At 58.2% G+C, this 19,573-nt stretch overlaps 9 protein-coding genes across 9 annotated transcripts; 4 read left to right on the plus strand and 5 right to left on the minus strand.

Moving 5' to 3' along the window:
• The first annotated feature begins 1,696 nt into the window (after positions 1 to 1,696).
• Positions 1,697 to 2,595, plus strand: F5144DRAFT_626695 (uncharacterized protein). Its single transcript, XM_066792273.1, has one exon. The coding sequence runs from the start codon at positions 1,826 to 1,828 to the stop codon at positions 2,252 to 2,254; it is 429 nt and encodes a 142-aa protein (XP_066646091.1). The 5' UTR covers positions 1,697 to 1,825; the 3' UTR covers positions 2,255 to 2,595.
• On the minus strand, positions 2,547 to 3,547 carry F5144DRAFT_526160 (uncharacterized protein; the record flags this gene model as incomplete). Its single annotated transcript, XM_066786824.1, has 2 exons — positions 3,254 to 3,547; positions 2,547 to 3,166 (listed from the first exon to the last, which is right to left on the minus strand). The coding sequence occupies exons 1-2, from the start codon at positions 3,270 to 3,272 to the stop codon at positions 2,547 to 2,549; spliced, it is 639 nt and encodes a 212-aa protein (XP_066646092.1). The 5' UTR covers positions 3,273 to 3,547.
• F5144DRAFT_504955 (Alpha/Beta hydrolase protein) lies at positions 3,548 to 7,092 on the plus strand. The gene is made up of 5 exons (XM_066786440.1): positions 3,548 to 4,049; positions 4,120 to 5,088; positions 5,140 to 5,448; positions 5,503 to 5,646; positions 5,711 to 7,092. Exons 1-5 carry the CDS (start codon positions 3,987 to 3,989, stop codon positions 6,902 to 6,904), a joined length of 2,679 nt encoding a protein of 892 aa, XP_066646093.1. The 5' UTR covers positions 3,548 to 3,986; the 3' UTR covers positions 6,905 to 7,092.
• On the minus strand, positions 7,078 to 7,815 carry F5144DRAFT_609525 (mitochondrial 54S ribosomal protein mL41). The gene is made up of 2 exons (XM_066791631.1): positions 7,504 to 7,815; positions 7,078 to 7,438 (listed from the first exon to the last, which is right to left on the minus strand). Exons 1-2 carry the CDS (start codon positions 7,690 to 7,692, stop codon positions 7,319 to 7,321), a joined length of 309 nt encoding a protein of 102 aa, XP_066646094.1. The 5' UTR covers positions 7,693 to 7,815; the 3' UTR covers positions 7,078 to 7,318.
• A 30-nt stretch (positions 7,816 to 7,845) lies between these two features.
• On the plus strand, positions 7,846 to 10,995 carry F5144DRAFT_526166 (Utp14 protein-domain-containing protein). The gene is made up of 2 exons (XM_066786825.1): positions 7,846 to 10,654; positions 10,714 to 10,995. The coding sequence occupies exons 1-2, from the start codon at positions 8,099 to 8,101 to the stop codon at positions 10,894 to 10,896; spliced, it is 2,739 nt and encodes a 912-aa protein (XP_066646095.1). The 5' UTR covers positions 7,846 to 8,098; the 3' UTR covers positions 10,897 to 10,995.
• Positions 10,996 to 12,415, minus strand: F5144DRAFT_504960 (DHBP synthase RibB-like alpha/beta domain-containing protein). The gene is made up of 2 exons (XM_066786441.1): positions 12,012 to 12,415; positions 10,996 to 11,931 (listed from the first exon to the last, which is right to left on the minus strand). Exons 1-2 carry the CDS (start codon positions 12,085 to 12,087, stop codon positions 11,300 to 11,302), a joined length of 708 nt encoding a protein of 235 aa, XP_066646096.1. The 5' UTR covers positions 12,088 to 12,415; the 3' UTR covers positions 10,996 to 11,299.
• F5144DRAFT_560783 (S-adenosyl-L-methionine-dependent methyltransferase) lies at positions 12,416 to 13,980 on the plus strand. Its single transcript, XM_066788221.1, has one exon. It carries the CDS (start codon positions 12,908 to 12,910, stop codon positions 13,829 to 13,831), a length of 924 nt encoding a protein of 307 aa, XP_066646097.1. The 5' UTR covers positions 12,416 to 12,907; the 3' UTR covers positions 13,832 to 13,980.
• Positions 13,979 to 15,963, minus strand: F5144DRAFT_560785 (uncharacterized protein; the record flags this gene model as incomplete). Its single annotated transcript, XM_066788222.1, has 3 exons — positions 15,824 to 15,963; positions 14,488 to 15,757; positions 13,979 to 14,403 (listed from the first exon to the last, which is right to left on the minus strand). The coding sequence occupies exons 1-3, from the start codon at positions 15,878 to 15,880 to the stop codon at positions 13,979 to 13,981; spliced, it is 1,752 nt and encodes a 583-aa protein (XP_066646098.1). The 5' UTR covers positions 15,881 to 15,963.
• Positions 15,964 to 16,417: 454 nt separating this feature from the next.
• On the minus strand, positions 16,418 to 18,459 carry F5144DRAFT_484957 (uncharacterized protein; the record flags this gene model as incomplete). Its single annotated transcript, XM_066785477.1, has 2 exons — positions 16,418 to 17,651; positions 17,717 to 18,459. The coding sequence occupies 2 exons, from the start codon at positions 18,457 to 18,459 to the stop codon at positions 16,418 to 16,420; spliced, it is 1,977 nt and encodes a 658-aa protein (XP_066646099.1).
• Positions 18,460 to 19,573: the final 1,114 nt, after the last annotated feature.

A 19,573-nucleotide genomic window follows, 5' to 3' on the forward strand; every position in this document is an offset into this window, starting at 1 on the left:
ACAGCTGTCGGTAACTATCCGACAATCGTGCGAAAGGCAAGCATTTCGGAAATTTCTAGCGGTCGGCTGCTTTTGAGCTTTTGAGGTGTGCAGCATTTTGGCTGGTGGAAATGAAGAGGCGTCTCAGCTGAAGCGATGGAAGCAAGACCCATGTCCCCCCACGTGTGAGTTGCAGCGCGCTATTGTGCCTGTAGCCACGTCGTGTCACGTTTCGTCTTGCTTCCGCTGTATGAATCAACCAGTTGTCCTTCGTGGAAACAGTCGCAGAAGTCGGATAGTTAGTTGACGACTTATTCGTACCTTACCAAGTGTAGTTGACACAATCTAGTCTTGCTAGTTGTCGCGCAATAACCCTGGCTTGGATCGCCAATGCACATCGGAAAGTATCCCTCAATACTGTTCATCTGAAATCCCAGTTTTTCGGAATTCGGCCGCGCAATGCGAGGTCCATCCCCGGAGTTTTGTTCGGCAAGCACCGTGTTTGGAAGTCACAGCCGCTGTGCCGACAACCTGCTGTCGCTCGGAGATGTCCGCTACCACCCAAACCCGGTTGCATGTTTCTGCAGCCCACCAGAAACCAATTGGCTTGCTCCCCTGGGCTCCCGCAGGCTGCGAGAATGGAATGCTTCCAGAAGGTTTCTGCTGCATCTCAGGGGCTCCCTTTTGACACGTCGCCGCGCAATAAAGGAGATGCCTGTCGTGTCGTGCGCCGTTGCTCACATGAGCCATGACCGAGTTGAGCCAGTCAATTCCACCGGACTGACTTGTCGACCGCCGCCCGGGATCCCCGCCGTTGCCTTCGTCGCAGGAAGAAGTTGCAATTCCTCCGGTGTGCCCGGATACCACAGCGCCCCTTTTCCCCTGTCGGCTGTCACTTCTCACCGGCTTGGAGCGCGGGAGGCGGCATACTCTTGACAGACGACTCGGTTTTTCTTGTCATATTTTTATCGTCCTGTTGATGATGATATGTCGAAATAATACACTTCTGCTTGGCAGACGATGCATGCTGCAATAAAGGCTATATATAAGCAGTTATATTGAGCGCGTTTGCGGCGTAGACATGGTGGCTTTCCCATTCAGGAAACGTCCTGCAATGTTGCCTACGCGCGCCGCCGTTGGCAATGCTTTACGGCCGACGACCGTTGGAAAGCTTGATGAAACCTGACTTGCGCGTTTGTACAAAGAAGCTTGCTGATGCCATGCGCCGGCTTATCTTTCGTGTCGGAAAATATTTGGTAGAAGTTGAGGTGCCATGAGTGTCGCAGTCCGGCAAAGAGAACCTCTTCTCTACATATTTAGTACTCCGTACGAACCTGTCCGTTCAAAGAATGAACCCTGGATTCTCGGGCTTTTGCCGATCGAGATTACGATTTCCACTTCGGATCAGGTGTTATGATTTATTCCTAGGTTCCGCTGAGATGTGCGATGTCTGTACCCAACTTCGCACTTAACGTCCAAGAGTATCAGTCAGCTACAACCACAGCGAACCTATCAACTTGTTGCTCTGTATCCCTCGCAGTAGAGATTAATTAACGAAGGATGACCAGTTGAGCACTTGATGTAGCTTCCGTAGTGTCACTGTGCGAGGTAGGATGCAACTCTGTGGTGTTTACTGGATTCAATGCCGCTGCCCCACTGCGGGGAGCTGCTGGACAGTGTTCATGACGTCACAACTTGTCTTGTCTCGGATGGTCAACATTGACCAAACCAGCTGTTTCTCCAAGCTACAATTATCACCAAGCTATCCGATATCGATGCCATTGACGACAAATACGTAGTCTTGATAAACCCAATCTCGACAATTAAACCTCCAATCCTCAACGCAATGGCTCTCCGAACAAGCGCCCAATCCCTCCTCGGCCGGGGACGCAACCTCCGCTTCGCAACATCGACCATCCCAATTGCCCCTTTATCTCTCACCCGCCAATATCATCCTACCGCAAATCTGCTCTCAGACAACAATAACCAGGACCGGCAGACCCTCAACCCGCAGCGTTCAGAGGGCACCAAGAGCGGCACGGACAACCAGGTGGCCGAGAAGACAGACGCGGCTTTCAACCCTAACAAGACATCCCCCGAGGAGGCGAAGGAGAGCGCCGCAAAAACGAGTAACGGGAACCCGCTAGAGGCCAGCGGGGCGAACCAAGAGTTTTCAAAGTCGCAAACGTCGGAGGAGGTGGCGGACAAGTCGGATAAGAAGACGAAGAGTGGGGGGAGTAAGGGGAAGAAACACGGCAAGGTTGCGCCTATGTGAGCGTTTATGAGGAGGGCGTGGTATGGGTAGCATGGGAGGATGTTAGACTGGTTTCTCCTGGTGATACCGGGAGCTGTACAATGCTCTAGGAGGAAGACATGCATTATCCGGTAGCGCGGATGCATCGTAATATTCAACGATCTGTTCATATCTCGTTTCACGTTGCTCCTTAAACTCATCGCCCATATTGCAATGCGCGCTCACGTCAAGATCAAGACCGGCCAAGCCCACCCATCAACACACCCAACGCCACCCCCTTACCATATCCCATAACCAACCCCCCAACCCCAGCTCAAGCATACAACCCATCCATATCATCCTCCTCCTCCTCCTCCCCCTCCACCGCCTGCACCACCACCGCCTTCCTTTTCCCCACCTCCTTCCGACACATCGGACATGTACCCTTCCCCCTCAACCACGGCCCCACACACTCCAGATCAAACCGATGACTCCCATGGCACGGCAGCTCCACGACCAGACAATACGGATCGTCGAGGTAGCGCTCGGCACAGATGGGGCAGGTGTCGTCGTCCTTGAGGGTCTTGCGCGGCACGCGGTCCAGGCCGTCCAGCACCTCCTGCGTCACGCCCTCGATCTGCTGCGGCGGGTGCGCCACGTCGAGTTCTAGCGCCTCGACGAGGGACTCGAGGAAGGCGCGGTTGGTTTCGTTGGGTGCCGTTGTGGCGAGCGTGCCCATCTGGTCTTGGAGGAGGCGGAAGAGGGCGGAGGTGTCGGCGGGGTTGGGCACCGCGTGCGGGTTGTTGTGCTGCTGCTGCTCGTGGCTGCTGCTTTGGGTGGTGGTGGAGGGGGTGGAGTCGGGGAGGAGGTTGTGTAGGTGCGCGGTGAAGGTGGACATGTCCACTTGTCGGCGGCGGTGGGAGGTCGCCGGGGCGGCTTTGATGTTGTGCTCAACTTGTGGCGGCCGTGTTAGTTTCAGTTGTCCAGGTACGAAGGGGGGGGGTCCCATGGAGCATCAGCGGGGTTGCGATGGTGGCTTACTTTCGTATTGGGTCGCCATGGTGGGCGGTTGATGGAATCGCTGCGATATGCCTTCAGGTTTTGATTACTGTACGAGAAGGGAAAGCCGAAAGCTAAGGCAAGCGGCGAAGATAAAATATAGGGTCCGAGTCGAACAGCACGACAGGCAAACTTAGGTGACGCGGAGCTTCCAATGTGACGCGGGGAGCTCGTCGCCTGTCTGGCCTTATCGATTAAGAAGTGGCCAGTGCACCTGCAGGGACAGGGCGTCGAGGTCTTTGTGCCCAGGCCCATCCCAACTTCAGCTTCAGGGGCAGCAATCCGCCTGTCAGGGGATTTTCAGGGCATTTCACCTTCCCGTTCCCATTCCCATCACCTCTCGACTGTGAACTTGCTTCAACCAAAAAACATACGGCCAATGGCCTCCTGGTCGTGTCCAATTGCAATCATCAATATTTGTACGACGTCAATTGCAGCTATTAACCAACACCGCCTGTCCAACAGTTTCAAGCCAGATCAGCGCCGCTCGGCCGATCGCTGCCATTGGCCCCTGGCAACAGCCGAAAGGGCTGAGGTTGGAGTGGCCTCAGTGTTGGATCCTACCACGCCGTGTTGGGCTGCATGTGCCGGATGACATCATCTTCAGATGAACGACACAGTAAAATACCCCCGTTCCCCAACAACACCATGAGCAAGAATACACCGTAGCATGATGCATGAGGGATGAGAAACGAGTGAGCCCTCAAGACACATAATGAACACCGCAACCGTCAGCTTGGCGGTCACGCCGACTGTCGTATCCACCTTCTTGTCGCATGTAAGTCGCAGGACTCGTAAAGGGTCATCATCACGGTGGTAAGCTCGGAGGCTGGGCTGACACAGAATAGTACCTGAACCGGAAGACCCTGGCCCACAAGCCCACAGCACATCTCTCCTATGACCAAGGGCTACACCTGATCCGCTCCTTTCTTACCCATGCCTCTCGTCACACTGTCGAGGAACTCCAAGCCTTCACCAGCCAGTGGGTCCCACACCCTCAGTGGGTCAGAGTCGACCATATCGAGATCCCTGAGACGGACCTGTTGCGCGCGGCAGACCTCCTGGCTGAGCAGCTCGGGCCGGACGGGATTCGTCAGGTTGGCGGCAAGGAGTGGTGGCAATGGCGCAAGCCAAAGAGCCCGCTCAAGGCCGAGTGGGTCGAAATGAAAGCCGACTACTATGAACGCAAGAAGAATCCCGACGCAGGAAATCGTGTTATGCTGTACGTCCACGGAGGGGGCTACTATTTTGGGAGTGTCGACGAGCACCGCTACCAAATCCAGCGCCATGCACGGAAGCTCAAAGCGCGGGCATTGGCGCCGAGATACCGACTGGCACCACAGTTCCCCTTTCCGTGCGGCCTCCAGGACTGCCTAGCCACATATCTCTATCTCATTACCCAACAGAAGCCAAACACTATCATTCTAGCCGGTGATTCGGCAGGAGCTGGTATGGTTCTGGCTATGATGGTCATCCTCAGGGATAGGGGAATCCCGCTCCCCGCGGGTGCTGTACTTATCAGTCCCTGGGCTGATCTAACGCACTCTTTTCCGAGTGTCGCTGGGGATTGCCCCCTGGACTACATCCCGTCGTCTGGATTTCACCACAAGCCGTCGCCAGCGTGGCCACCCCCAGACGAGGAGGAGCTTGAAGTACTCAAGAAAGAAGCCTTGGCGCAGAAGAAGAAGATGCAAGGCATGGATGTCAGCTCTACAGAGCAAAGCGAGATACCCACTGTTAAAGAGGTTGCTGAGGCGACGCACCGGCTTAAGTTTCTCATTGACGGCGAGGACGTTGAGATCAAGGAGCAGATCCAGGTAGGGCTATCCCATGTCCCGTAGGCAATGTTGTAGACTGACTTGGCCCAGATGTATACAACTAACGACTTGTTGGCTCACCCCTTGGTCAGCCCCATCATGCAACCCACGCTAGGTGGTCTACCACCACTCCTGGTCATGGTTGGGGGCGGCGAGCTGTTGCGCGATGAGCAAATCTACCTCGCCCATAAATGCGCCAACCCGTCGCAGTATCTGCCGCCTGAGGCTCTGATGGATGAAAAGGCCAGGGAGTTAGTTGACCGATATAAGCCCACGGATGTTCAGCTGCAGGTTTGGGACGACATGTGCCACGTCGGACCAACTCTGAGCTTTACCAGGCCGGCGAAATACATGTATCGGGTACGTTGATCTCCGTCAACTTGACGATCCAATACTTTCTAACATGGCAAACAGAGTGTGGCACAATTTTCGGCCTGGGCGTTGGCGCGGGCCCAGAAAATCGAGGTCGAAATCCTCAACGACGACACGATATCCGTCATCTCCAGTTCCGGTTCCAGCTCCAGTTCGTCATCAAGCGGGAGTGAAGACCAGCCCCAGGTAAGCAAACAAACCCCTACCACCCATCCCCCATGACCCGTCCACGTACCAACACCCCCAGAAGCAGTCCAACCCCTCCAACAAACCCCGCAAACCCATCCACCACCACCACGCCACAGTCGGCAAAGCCGGCGACCCGCTACCCCCTTTCCACGAGCACATGATCCGGCAGCGCATCAGCCGACACGGCGCCATCCACGCCCTGCCCGCCGCCACCGAACTCCCAGGCTGCTGCATGGCGCGCGAGCTCGTCGGCGTGGTCAAGGTGGGCACGGTGCGCAAGTGGCTAGAGCACAAGCGGCGGTGGGACGCGCGCTTCAAGCAGGCCCACGCCGGCGTGCACAAGAAGCGCCTGCGCGACCTCGCCGCGGGCTACGAGGTCTTTGCTGCGGGGGACGTCCCGCCCCCGAGCGCCCTCGCCGGCCGCAGAAGGCTGAACTATGCCGCGGGGCGGCACGAGGGGAAGACGGCCAAGGGGAAGAAGGCCGCGCGCAGTCTGGGCTTGTCGCTGTGGGCGCTGTGGGGGTCCAAGCATGATGAGGCGGCCGTGCAGCGGGAGTTGTTGGCGGTCAAGGCGCCCGAGTTGGTGGCGGCGGGGCCGGGGCAGGGACAGGGTGCGAGGCACTTTTCGGATTTGGAGAGGCAGGAGCGGGAGGCGAGGTTGGGTGCGCCTGTGCCTTCTATTGCGGAGACGAGTAAGACGCGCGCTTGGAGGGGGTTGGCTGGGGAGGGGAGTGGTGGCGATGGTAATGGTGATGCCGCGTCTGTGCCCGCGGGTCGGGATGAGGAAGGCCTTGATTTGCGCCCTGCCGGCCCGGTTGGTGATGGCGATGCCGAGGGAGCAGCAGAGCGCCCGCAGACGGCTGGGTTGCTCTCGCCGGACGATGCTCACGATACGGGCGTTTCGGGGAAGCGGGTCATCATCGGCGGGCTTGCGACACCGTTTAGCCTGCGCAAGGAGCCGGAGACTGCGAGTATGATCACACTTGCGTCGCCGATGGATCGGAGCTCGGTTCGGCTGTCTACGGCGGACTCGAGTAGTTTTATCGCGGCTCCGTGGGGGAAGGCTTCGGATGATCAGGCGGCTGCGGGCTTGGCGGAGCAGGACAGGAATGGGGATGGTGACCAAGGGGGGCTGACGCCCGGGTTGGAGACTCCGTTTATGACGCCCTTCTTGTCGCCTACCTCGCCTGCCGAGAGGCCTGACTTGGATAGGTTTGTCACTGCTGAAGAGGTCACGAAGGTTGGTGGTGCTTGAGCTAGGAACGGATGTGGCTTTTGTTCGATACCCTTGCTGGATTGGCTTTGAATTACCCCCGTTTTGGGCTGCCCATTTGGGAATTACGGTCATTGTTTTAGTACCCTGTTTTGATCAGAGCTTTTAGCATATAGACGCCAGATATTAGTTTGTAAGTGATGTACGTTTGAACTCGAACGACTTGTGCGTCACCGGCTGTGTTCTCTCATTCTAGAGCGGACGGATATGATTGATGTGATGTGTTGTACAATACATTTCTACAGTTTAAGAACGCCCCAAAACGCCATCCATGATATACTTGCGTCTTCCATAGAAGTAGACATGTCCAAGCCTCTGCCTCCCTATCCGGGGATCAATCACCCTCAACCCCGCTGCAAACTGAGCCGTAGAAAACCCACTCTCAACACCACTTCTTTAATCCAGCCCGTTCTCAGACTTCCACCGCGCAAGATAAGTGGCTGGATCCTTCGGCCCAAGTTTGGTCTCGTAGCTGCCGTACGTCCTGCTCATGTTTTTCGTCACAAACGGCGTGAGCTATGCCGAGTTTCTGTTAGCATTTCCCCTCCCAATAGCCACCCTTTCCTCTGCTAGGTACACACCTTGAAGCCATCCAGCGGCGGGCAGACGTAGGTCCGCACCTTGTCCCACTCGATAATGTATCCACCGTGCTTGGTGTGCCGACCCGTAGACCCGGTGCCTGTGCCCTTGTAGTAGCCCTTGTTGACGTCCTTGGTGGTGAGCCGCAGTCTGCGATAGCGCAGGGCCTGGAGCACGCGGGTGGGCTGCATTTCGCTCGGTCGACGGACGGCTGATCGGCTCGGGGCAGGTGATGGGTGGGAATTCAATCGTGGTTGACGGTATCGTGGTCGGTCGGCACCCTCAATCGCGAAGTGGTCAAGCTCCGGGAAATTTTGCGGCTTTGCCGTCCCAAATCAATTCCCGGCCCGGCAGGCGGCCCTGCCAAGCATTAATCAAGCTCAGTGGTTCAGCCCCGCAGCCTCCCCACCCCACTTCTGAACCTCTCAAGCAGTTCACCGCCCAAAAGTTGCTGGGCAATTTTCCGGCAGAAAAATAATTATTCGGTCTCCTACTATCCCCAGCACGACCACCATCCACGCACCCAATAACACGGAAGACGGGCGGCTAGACAACACACCCGCCCAGCAAAACACCCCAAAAAACAACGCCTCAAAAATGCCCGGCCGCCAATCCCACGGCCGCCCCGTGCTCCCCAGCTCCGGGGGCGGCGGCAGCAAGCCGGGAAAGTCGCACGCGAAAACCTTCAAAAAGTCCCGTGCCAAAGCCACCGCCAAAGCGCTCGACGCCTTTGCCCTCGCCGCCGAACAAATCCCTGAGTCGACGCGCGGCGTGCGAACGCGTGGGCTCGAAGACAGGCCAAACCCCCAGAAGCGGCAGCGCGGGGGTGGTGGGGAGGACGAGGAGGACGAGGATGATTTTGATGAGGACGAGGATGCCGGGCCGAAGAAGCGCGCGCGGAGGGATGAGGAGGGGGGTGCGGATGAGGATGGCTTTGATGGGTTCTCGGATGGGGGCGAGGGCAGTGATAGTGAGGAGTGGCATGTGGGTGTGGGCGCTGAGGATGATGATTCTGAGCTTGATTCGGATGAGGCGTTTGGGGAGAGTGATGAGGAGCGGTTTGATGGGTATGCGTTTGGGGGGAGTTCGTCGAAGGGGAAGAAGCAGAAGAAGAAGAAGGCGGGTGATGATGATGAGGAGGAGGGGGATGAAGATGACTTGGAATCGCTCGGTTCGGACGCAATTGATCTTGCGACTGCGCTGGATCAGTTCTCTGAGGATGAGGAGGAGGAAGAAGGCGAGGAAGAGTCCGGGTCTGAAGAGGACGAGGAGTCGACTGATGGAGACGATGAAAGCGAGGAGGATGACGAAGTTGACTCTTCAAAATTGGACGCCCTCGAAAGCATGATTGCCGGGTTCGCTGGCGAAGATAAGGAAGACGAGGAGCCGGGGACACAGAACAAGACCAAGCTCAGTCTGAAGGATCTTGGCCTTGCGGGTGTCAAGGACCCGCACATGAAGCGGTCGCTCAGACTCATGAACAAGGAAGAGAAAGCCATCAAGCCTGGCTCCTCCAAGAAATTGGAGGTTCCCCTCGCCCAGCGCCAACAAGACCGCATCCTCCGCAGCGCCGCGTACGAGAAGACCAACGAGACCCTCGACAAGTGGATCGACACAGTCAAGCACAACCGGCGCGCAGATCACTTGGTCTTCCCTCTCGCTCAAAATGCCCACGACCGCGGGCTCGATAGCGGAGAGCTCATGCCCATCACCCAGAAGACATCCGGGACGGAATTGGAGCAGACAATTCTGGCCATTATGGAGGAGAGCGGGCTTGGACCGAGCGCTAAGGCGGAGAAGAAGGAAGGCGAGGAGGGACAGACCGGGTTGTCACAAGCGGAGCAGCAGGAGATTGCCCGGCAGCGGCGGCGCGAACGGGAGATTCACTCGCGCGAGATGGTGCGGGCAAAGCGCATCAAGAAAATCAAGAGCAAGGCTTACCGCCGTATCCATCGCAAGGAGCTTCGCCGCGAGGAGGAGGCAGAACGCGAAGAGGCGCTTGCGGCCGGCGAGCTGGATTCGGACGACGAGCGCGAGGACTTGGACCGGAGACGGGCCATGGAACGCATGGGTACCCGCCACAGAGAGAGCAAATGGGCTAAGCTGGGCAAGAAGGCCGGGCGTGCAGTGTGGGATGACAACTTCCGCGCTGGTCTTACAGACATTGCTCGGAGAAAGGAAGACCTGCGCCGCCGCATTGAAGGTCAGGCTGGTGGTTCGGATGACGAAGACGAGGGCTCTGATGTTTCGGATGCCTCTGAAGGGGGCGACCCCCGGCGCCGTCTCCTGGCAGACCTCGAGCGTGCAGCCGCCTACGACGATGACGATGAACTCAAGTCGAAGCTTTTCCAAATGAAGTTCATGCAAAGGGGAGAGGAGATGCGCAGAAAAGAGAACGACGAGGCCGTGGCCGCGCTCCGTCGCGAGCTTGATTCGGATGACGGGGCTTCGGATGAGGAGGAGATGGACATCGGTCGCCGGCAGTTTGGTATGGGCAACGCCACGGCTGCTCCGAAAACAAGCCGACCAAAGAAAGCTAAAACCGCCAATGCTCCTGGATCAGCCAAGCTGACGGCTGCCGCGGAGGTGGCGCCGCAGTTTGAGACTGAGCAGCGGTCTTCCGCGCCAACAGGCGAGGATGGGTGGGCTGCGGTCGAACCGGCATCTAGTACCGCTGTTGGGTGGTCTCAGGTTGGATCTTCTGCTCGCAAGAGCAAAAAGGGAAGCAAGCCTAAGACCATGGACGTCGACATTTCCACCGCCGCCGCAGAGGTCACCAAACCCAAGCCCAAACCGAAACCCCAGGGTGCTGCGAGTGGCCCGGCCGACGGCGCTCAAGACTCGGACGATGACGATGCCCTTCACCTACCGCTCGCCATCCGCGACCAGCAACTGCTTGAGAAAGCCTTTGCCGGCGAGGATGTCCACGGTCAGTTTGAAGAAGAGAAGGCCGAGGTCGAGCACGAGGACGACGAGAAGGAGATCGATAACACTCTCCCTGGCTGGGGTAACTGGGTGGGTGATGGTGTAAGCAACCGGGACAAGAAGAGACACCAAGGCCGCTTCATCACCAAAGTTGAGGGCGTCAAGAAGAAGGACCGAAAGGACTTCAAGATGAAGGACGTGATTATTAGTGAGAAGAGGATCCGAAAGGTTTGTGTCCGTTTTTATGGCGTACAACCCACGGGAGCAATGGCTAACCTTTAGCACAGAACGATAAATACCTCGCCTCACAGCTGCCGCATCCGTTCGAGTCCCAGCAACAATATGAGCGGTCCCTTCGGTTGCCCGTCGGCCCTGAATGGTCGACCAAGGAGACGTTCCAGGACGCCACGAAGCCGCGTGTTATTATCAAGCAGGGCGTCATTGCGCCCATGTCGAAACCCATGTATTAAGAGTATGGCGGCTAAGCGAGTGTGGTGTTCCGTGGCATTGCATAGAGCAGGTACACAAAAAGAGATCGATTGGGTATGTATAGAAATACATATGGGAGAAAGTATCTTCGACTTCTATAGACCTACTAGTCGACGTACAACCCAAAATATTGTTGACAGTTACGAATCGATCGCTCCAAGGCTGTAAAACCTTTTCTCTATCAGTATTCGACCCGGATGCCGCAGTGCGCCATATACCCAAAAAAATATTTACATGGTGAAATGTAAACATGCTCCTCAAGCCTTCGCTCGACACACGACAAAGCGTGTCTCAGATGCAGTATGAATACCATATGTGCCGCCGTATATACCGTTCACAACGCTCCACAAGGAACACCATCCTCTCTCCTCAAAGATAGGCCTCTCATGAGCCGTTAACCTCAACCTTTCCCTCCACCTTCTCCAAGTACGCCACCATATCCGCAATGGTGCACACCTTCAACCCCCACTTCCTCGCAAACGCCACGCACGCCTCCCCCCGCAGCATACCGGGCTCCTCCCGGATCGCGCGGCCGGGCACCTCGGCCCCGTCATCCACCAGCTCACAAATCACCGCGGCCGGCTTCTTCCCCGCCAGCCGGCACAAATCCACCGCCGCCTCCGTATGCCCCGGCCGCTGCCTCACACCGCCCGCCTTCGCCTGCAGCGGAAACACATGCCCCGGCCTGCGGAAATCCCCGGGGCCCGCCTTCTCGTCCGCCAGCGCGCGGCAGACGAGCGCGCGGTCGCGGGCGCTGATCCCCGTGGTGACGGACGGGTCCGCCGCGTCCACGCTGACCGTGTAGGCGGTGCCGCGCGGGTCTTGCGAGATGGCGACCATGGGGGGCAGGGCGAGCGCGGCGGCGCGGGAGGCGGGCACGGGTGCGCAGATCAGCCCGGAGGAGTAGCGCACCATGAACGCCATCTGCTCGGTGGTCACGGATTCGGCGGCGATGATCAGGTCGGCTTCGTTCTCGCGCGAGGGGTCGTCGAGGACGACGACGAATTCGCCGGCGGCTGGTGGGAGGGAGAGAGGGCTGGTTAGCGGGGGGTTGTATGGGGGGTTAAGTGGGTGAAGGGGGGGTGGTTTAGCGTACCGAAGGCTTGGATTGTGTCGGGGATGGAGTCGAATTGGGAGGCGGGGATTTGATCGGCGGGGGTAGTGGATGGCATGGTTGCGATCGGGGGTGTGGTTGTCGGTTTGGGGGGAGGAGAGGTGGTGATGTGTCGGCGGCGGGGTGGTGTTGGTGTTGGCTGGAAAAAAAGAGAGAAAGGCGAATTTGCGATTGCGATTGCGCTTGCGATGAAAGCGAATTCGGCAAGTGTGGCTCCGGAGGATTACTCAGCTACCGTCTGATGTTGTTCGGATGAAGCAGATATCGCCAAAGGACGGTTTTTCAAGAACAGGAAAGGATATGGAATCAAATGTCAAGAACGGGGATGGTTCCGCTGGGAGCACCGCCCTCGGTGTTGGTGGGGTGATAGATGCCGAAGTCTCGGATTGACCGAGGGGAACCCGTGAAATGTGCCCACGTATCCCACGTATTACCGAGACATACATACAAGCACTCAGCGATTGGGAAATGCTGAAAGAGATCACACACCGAACGGAACGGCCCGATCAATCAAACTACGGTATGACTAACTTGATCGACCTGATTACAGAGTGAAGTTTTCAATCAACTCATTCAATCACCAAGTGATGACTGGCGCTGACAAACATCTTCCTCATCCACGAACTCGGCAATCTTGAGATCCTCGGGACAGCACCGAACCCTGAAAACGAGACCCTGGCCGTCGGGAGCGGGGCATGGGACCGGCCTGGGGGAGGCGCTAGAACTGTTCTAGAACCCCGCGCGGCCGGGGATCTGCTGTAACCCTGCGGCTGGTTACAGCGGCCCTCTAAAAACCGCCAGCCTCGATTTTAGACGAGCCCAAGATCCGATCCGCGCGGCACGGCCAAGTGCCCCCGACCTCCAATTCGTAGCTGGAAATGCGATCATCACTACGGCACGCCCCGAGGGCCCTCCGCACGGCGCATCCGGCCTTAAGGCCAGCGCCATGGCTCCAACAATTCCACCCCCAACAACCTCAAGCTCAACCTCCAGCACGAAAGCTTAGCACCACCCCGCCCGCCCACCACAACCCCCCATCTCCGACCTCCTCCTCCGTGAACGCGACCGAAATCTCCCACTTCTCCGCCCTCGCCTCCTCCTGGTGGGACCCGCACGGCCCCTCACGTCCCCTACACCTGATGAACCCGCACCGGCACGACTTCATCCAGGCCTGCCTCGCCTCCTCCCCGCAACCCAACCCCACCCCCACTCCCCTCCGCTACCTCGACGTCGGCTGCGGCGGGGGCATCTTCGCCGAATCCGCCGCGCGCCTGCCCACCACAGCCTCCGTCACGGCCATCGACCCGTCCCCGCAGATCCTCGCCGTCGCGCGCGCCCACGCAAAGCGCGACCCATCCTTGGGCAGTGGCAAGCTCACCTATCTCAGCGAGACGATCGAGTCGCTGCCGCTGCCCGCGGCGCCGGCCGACCGGTTTGATGTGGTCAGCGTGTTCGAGGTGGTCGAGCACGTCGACTACCCGGCGGCGTTCCTCGACCGGGTGGGCGAGTTTGTGCGCCCGGGGGGGTGGTTGGTGTTGAGCACGATTGCGAGGACCTGGACGAGTTGGGTGACGACGAATTTGGTGGCGGAGGATATCCTGGGGGTGGTGCCGAAGGGGACGCATGATTGGTATAAGTATATCAATGAGGAGGAGTTGAGGGCGTATTTTGCGGGGAAGGATGGTGTGTGGGGGGCGCCGAGGGTGATGGGGGTGGTGTTTGTGCCTGGGTTTGGGTGGAAGGAGGTTAGGGGAAGTGAGAAGGTGGGGAATTACTTTCTCGGGGTGCAAAAGGTTGGCTGATGGGGGCTAGGGGTGAGTTGGAGGCTTTGGTTGTAGGATAATAGGGCCATTGTATGTGTGTGATGATATAGAGGGTGTATTGTACATGTGCATATGTACAACAGGGGCATCGATATTCTAACAACTAAAGTACATTTTGGGTGAGAACTACCCCAGCCTAACCGTCCTCCACATCCGCAGACACTCCTGCAGGTCCATCGACACGGTCCCCTCGAGAGCGGTGGACGTATCCTTGATGATAGCCACCAGCAGCGTGGCATACGCAAAGGTGATTTGGTCCTGCTGTAACGCCTCTAGATCGGACCTCCGCATGCCCGCGTTCTCGGCCCAAGCCTTCCACAGATCCAACATCTCGCAGAGCTTCGTCGCAAATTGCCCATCGAGGACCATCCGGTGCAGCACGCCCCCAACGGCCTCTTTCACCCCTTCCACCCGTTCACCCACCTCCCCGTTCTTCACCAACCACGCCAAGCTGTGCTCGGCCACCAGCTTCGCATCCCACTTGGGGCTCTGCAGCGCCTCCATCAAGCGCGCCTCCCTCCGCTGCGTCTCAACCCTCTGCTTCTCACGCACTGCACACGGTTAGTTAGTCTCTTAACCAAAGCAAGAAAACAAAACAAGAAAAAAAAAGGGAAAAAAAAAAAAAGACAACCCACTCTCCCACAACCGCCCCTCCGCCTCTTTAATCCCCCTCTGCCTCTGCGCGACCACCCTCTCCGCGGGACTCATCTTGGCCTCCGCCAGCACCGCCTCCCTCTGCGCCCTCGCCCGTCGACTAAACTCATCCAGCTGCCTCGCGCGATCATCCGCCAGCGTGGCCGCCGACGCCGACGCCCACTCGGGGGTGGCCGACTCGTCGACGACGCCCAGCAGCACCAGCACGCCGCAGGGCACCGTCTCGCGCCGCGCGAAGCTGAACAGCCCGTCGGGGATCTTGTAGTTCCACAGGATCGTCTGGCTGGAGGTGCCGTAGGCGGTGGCGGCGCTGGCGAACCAGGTGCCGGTGGTGGTGGTGGTGCGGATGCGGAGGTGTTCGATGTGCAGGGTTTGGTCGTGTTGTTGAAGGTGGGGGTTGGTGTTGTTGTCGGGGCGGGAGAGTGCCGTGATGATGCCGTCCGAGGAGATTTGGCAGGTGATGGGTTGGCGGGCGTTGGAGGCCCCTTCTTGTTGGGCGGAGTCAAGGGAGTGTTTGCGCAGGCTGCTGGTGGTGGAGGTCGCTTTCTGAAGCGGTTCGTCGGAATTCCTTCGTTCAGTGGTGGATTTGGAAGAGGCCCCGTCTTCCGGTTCTGTCGTCGAAGGGTCCTCGTCGACTGTTGCCGGTCGCGGTGGGGGTGGCGGGTAGAGGCGCACCCAGTACGGCGGGAGGTGGGAGTGGTCGCGCGTCGTCCATGGCCCTGTCCAGGTGACGGCCAAGCTGAGGTGTCCGTCCGAGCCATCGAGCGGTGCGATGGTCAAGGCGCTGTTCAGTCCATCCGGCGCACGCATCAAAGTGCAGCCCACGGGCGTCCACAGGCCCGACGACCGCAGGAGGCGCCACCCGTTAGGATCTGGCTGGGCGCCGAGATCCAGCAAGTAAGAGACAAGTTCGTCCAGGGCCACGTCGACCTGGGGCTGCCTCAGCTGGTCGGCGTACTCGACACGCTGCGTGTTGAGCCCGATCACGTTCATCCGCCAGTTGAAGGTGGTCCAGCTGCCGCCGGGGATGCTCGAGGGGTGCCGCGAGAGTGTCCAGTACTCGTCGCGATCGGCAAGGCGGTCCATGGGGCGCACGGCATAGCGCGGCAGCTCAACCTCGATCACGCGGTTGACAACATCGCTGCGAGTGAGGGCCGTCAGCTTGCTGTGTCGCAGCATGCGCTTGATGCGTGATAAAGCCACCAGCGTCGCGATGGTGTTGTAAAGGATGGGTAAGACACCAAGCACGGCCTTTTGAAATCTATTAGTCGTGCACTTCCGGTTACAAGTCACAACCATGCCGCGGATGGAACTTACAAGTGGCACGCCAATATACGTGATGATATCGGTCGGCGAGTGCCCCGAGTCTGCCATGGCGGCGGCTACCGTGATACAATAACACAGTGACACACCTACAGGAAAAAGAAGAGTGATGATGAGAGGAGCGAAAAGATCTCCACCCCAGTGCGGCTGAGGCATGGGGGGCTCAGCTCCCATGTGCCTGTTCCTGAACTAGCCTGCAAGGGACCGGCACCGTTGCATGCGCTCCGCGATTTGCTTGGTTCGGCAATTAAGAACCTAAAAGTTAGCGAGCTAGAGCACATTTTAGTAGGTACGTCCCCCATCAATACCAGCGTCGGGGGAAGATAGGCGATGGCTTCCATCAAAGGAACATGCGTAACCAAGATTGTTGCTCTCAGTTGAATATAGCAATAAATACATCATGCATGTCCCGTCCTTGTAATACATATGCTCATTTACCGGGCAGTCATCCTACTAAACAAACGCCCAATACCTAACCGTCCCCTTTCCAATTTGAAGTTTGCAAGAAAAGAATCCAAAACCAAAAAACGGACTCAGATGGAGTCACTCCCAAACCGTAAAAAGCGCCCCGAACACCATTTAGTGAGATCACGTCAAAAACCACATGCATCCGCACGGGCTGATATCCGGCACCCCAACGCCCCCGGGCTCATCCCTCGCGAGCACACCCACCGCCTGGTCCCAGCCCTGCAGCGCCCTCTTACTAAAATCATCTACTCCGTCCGGATCCGGGGGCCCGGGCGGCATGAATGGGTCAGTCTCCTCAATCTCTATGATGACGGGCTTCCCGCCAGGCCCTCGCACCGGTCGGGCCTCCTGGTCAGGCTCCTGGATCTCGACTTGCGTGCACCGGGCGCGGGGCGTGCCCTCTGTCGATATGCGGCGCTCCTGGAGCTTGATGACTCGCGGGTACGGCGGCGACAGCGACGGGAAGCCATGGCCCGTGTCAATTGGTCCATACGGGCCCGACGACGTTGCGGTGGAGGATTCGGTCGCGGTGTGTTCCGTTTCCATGGGCGCTGGTGCTGAGCTGGGGTCTGGTGAGCGGGGGAAATTATGCGGGGGGTTGTTGTAGGGCCCGTTTAGGTTGTTTGGGCCACCAGTCCTGGGGTCGCTAGGCAATGGGAATGAGCTTTCCGAGGAAGACCCGGATCCGTCGGCCGGGGCGGTGGCCGAAGTCGGGGGTGGTGTCGCAGATGATGTTGAGGGAGCCGAGGGCATGGACGTTGACAGTGGCTTCGGCCAGTTTGAGAAGCTCGAGTTCTGCTGGGCGTAGATGAAGAGCTCGAGGTAGGTATCCGGCCAGCTGCAGACCCAGGGCTTATCGCCGGGCTGCGCGATCCCTTTGCGCTTGAAGTTCGATATGCCCGCGCCAATCGAGGCGGCATGGCGGCTCCTCTTCTGGACCTCTGCGTCGTCGCCTGATGAGCCGAGCCACCCTTCGGGTAGAATTACCGTCTTGTTGTACGAAACCATCTTAAACCAAGCGGGGCCGCGGCTGGGCTCGAACTTGTCTTCCACTAATTCAAGCTGAAACGACTTCTCGATCATCGGGGGCTGCTCCCCATAAGAGTAAACCCCGTCCATCATCGTATACGAGCGGTTAAAATTCAACGAAGCGTGGTAGCCGCGCTCATGCTCCGCGACACTTAGAGTCATCCCCGAGATGACAAGGTGACAGCTCCATGCTTGTGACAGAGTGGGATTCTGGAAGCACGTGTTGGAGATGCGGTTGGTCAACAACGGAAGTCCAAAGGTACCCGTGGGTAAGGGCTGGAGATCTGGTGGCGGCAGGATGGGCGTAGCATCATATGGCGGCTCCCTAGGGCAGCAAGGTCAGCATAGGTAAAGGAGAGTGTGTAGAACTTACGGGGCATCACCACTTACCATACTCCACCCTTTCGTGGTGGTCGCCTCTGTTTGTTTCCTACGACAGTGCCAACCACGGCGCCCAACACCACTAACAACACGACCAATATAATAATAGTCAAGCATATCGCCCAGTATGGGATAATGCCGCAGAGCCTTCGCCGCATCCAGACCTGCCATTTCTTGGGCGGGTTCCTTTTTTCTGATACGTCCTCATCGCCTACCCTGATCCGCCGCTGACTGTCGTCCGATGTGAAGCTGCGGGTCGAGTGGCGTGATCTCGGGGAGTCCAAGTCATCTGTGGACTCAAATTCGGGATTGGTTGTAGCTAACCCGATGCCCCCAGCGCCATAAATCGGTGGGATGGTGGATGCAGGTGTTGTGACAACAGGGGGAATGATTACCGCGCCCTGCACTGCGCCGTTGGGGTCGTTGGCCGTCGCTGCTTTGTGGGCATATGCGTTGTCCTGATACCTGGTGTAGGGGGGCAGTTGTTCTGTGTGACCTCCAGGGCCGATCATGTCTGCGGCCTCTTCACCTTCGGGCCCTACCCGCCGCTGGTACTGGTCCGGGAGGCCGCGGAAGCCAAGAGGGATAACACTCGTCTCGACTGCATCTGGTTCGATGGCATTGCTTTGTGAATAGAGGCCGTAAGGGTGGCTCGGCCCCCTCGGCCCGCGGTACGACGATTCGGACATAGGCATCGTCGATGATGTTGCCATACTCAATGTTCTCGCTGCTCTCACATTCTGCGGGTACATCTGATAGGGATGTGATGCGCCAGACGGTCCTTGATATGGACTATCTTGGGGGACGAAAACGGTTGATCCGGTTGAACTCGTTGTTTGGCGTGTTAGCGCATCGGCCTCCGGTCGTACAATCAATGTGTAGTGTGGGAGCGGGGGTTTTGTCGGCGTGGAAGAAGTGTCACTTGTCGAGGGGGACGTCGAACTCTCCCCGGAAAAAAGGGTCGTCGACGAGGCCGAGGTGAGGGATGGTGTTGTCGGCGCTGTTGCGCCGCTGGTGTCGGTCGGCCGAAACCCATCTGTAACCATGCCTTCTAGGGCGAGATCGTGCTCTCGTTCTCCATCGTCAACCGGTTCCCTCACGGACGCCCGAATTGACCTTCTCCGCTCCACCTCACCACCCTTGCTGTCCTTCGACTCCATAACCTGGGCTCGCGCCTTTCACCCGAGACACCGGTACATGTCCAGGCTTCGGAGAGATGGCTTCTGGCAGCCGCCGACTCTTCGATGGCGAGAAGGGGCTCCCCACGGGGGTCGTCGATGACCAGTAATTCCCTTCTTTCGCAGTCGACGGTACGTTCACAGGTTCGTGCCGGGTTTTCGCAGGGCCGTAGTTGATTCTCTCAGCACAATGGTTTGCCGGAAGTACGCTGGCTCTTCTGTGTATGTCTCCCGGAGGTGTTTGGCGGGGGGTCGCAGTGATGGTGATTGGCAGGTGCTCAGGCTGAAATGGGGGAGCAACGGTGAATCTCCGCTGTGGATCTGCAAGTTCCGTTCCAAGATTCCAAGAATTCAGTTAACGGGTCCAATAGGGCCGAGTCGAGAGAGAACAGCCAGATGAGTCGCAAAGCGCAGAGGATCTCGGAGGATAGTTTAGGGACACCAAACAGTCTGGACTCGACTTCGAAACTCAAGATCGGGCACCGCGATTGGTGGGATGTTGCTCGGTGGGTCTAACCGGACCCCCGGGGGGCTGCTTGGCGGGCGATCAGATGCGGAAAGATGAGCAGGTCGAAACGCCTCCACGCCGTGCACACCCACAGAACTCGTTGCCGTGATGGTGGTGGGCCGCCGCAAATATTTCTTTTCAGGGCCGACACCAACAAACGCCCTCCTTCTTGGCGGCATA

The sequence above is a fragment of the Chaetomium tenue genome (assembly GCF_020726465.1).
Source record: "Chaetomium tenue strain MPI-SDFR-AT-0079 chromosome Unknown F5144scaffold_2, whole genome shotgun sequence".
NCBI classification, from domain to species: Eukaryota; Fungi; Ascomycota; class Sordariomycetes; order Sordariales; family Chaetomiaceae; genus Chaetomium; species Chaetomium tenue.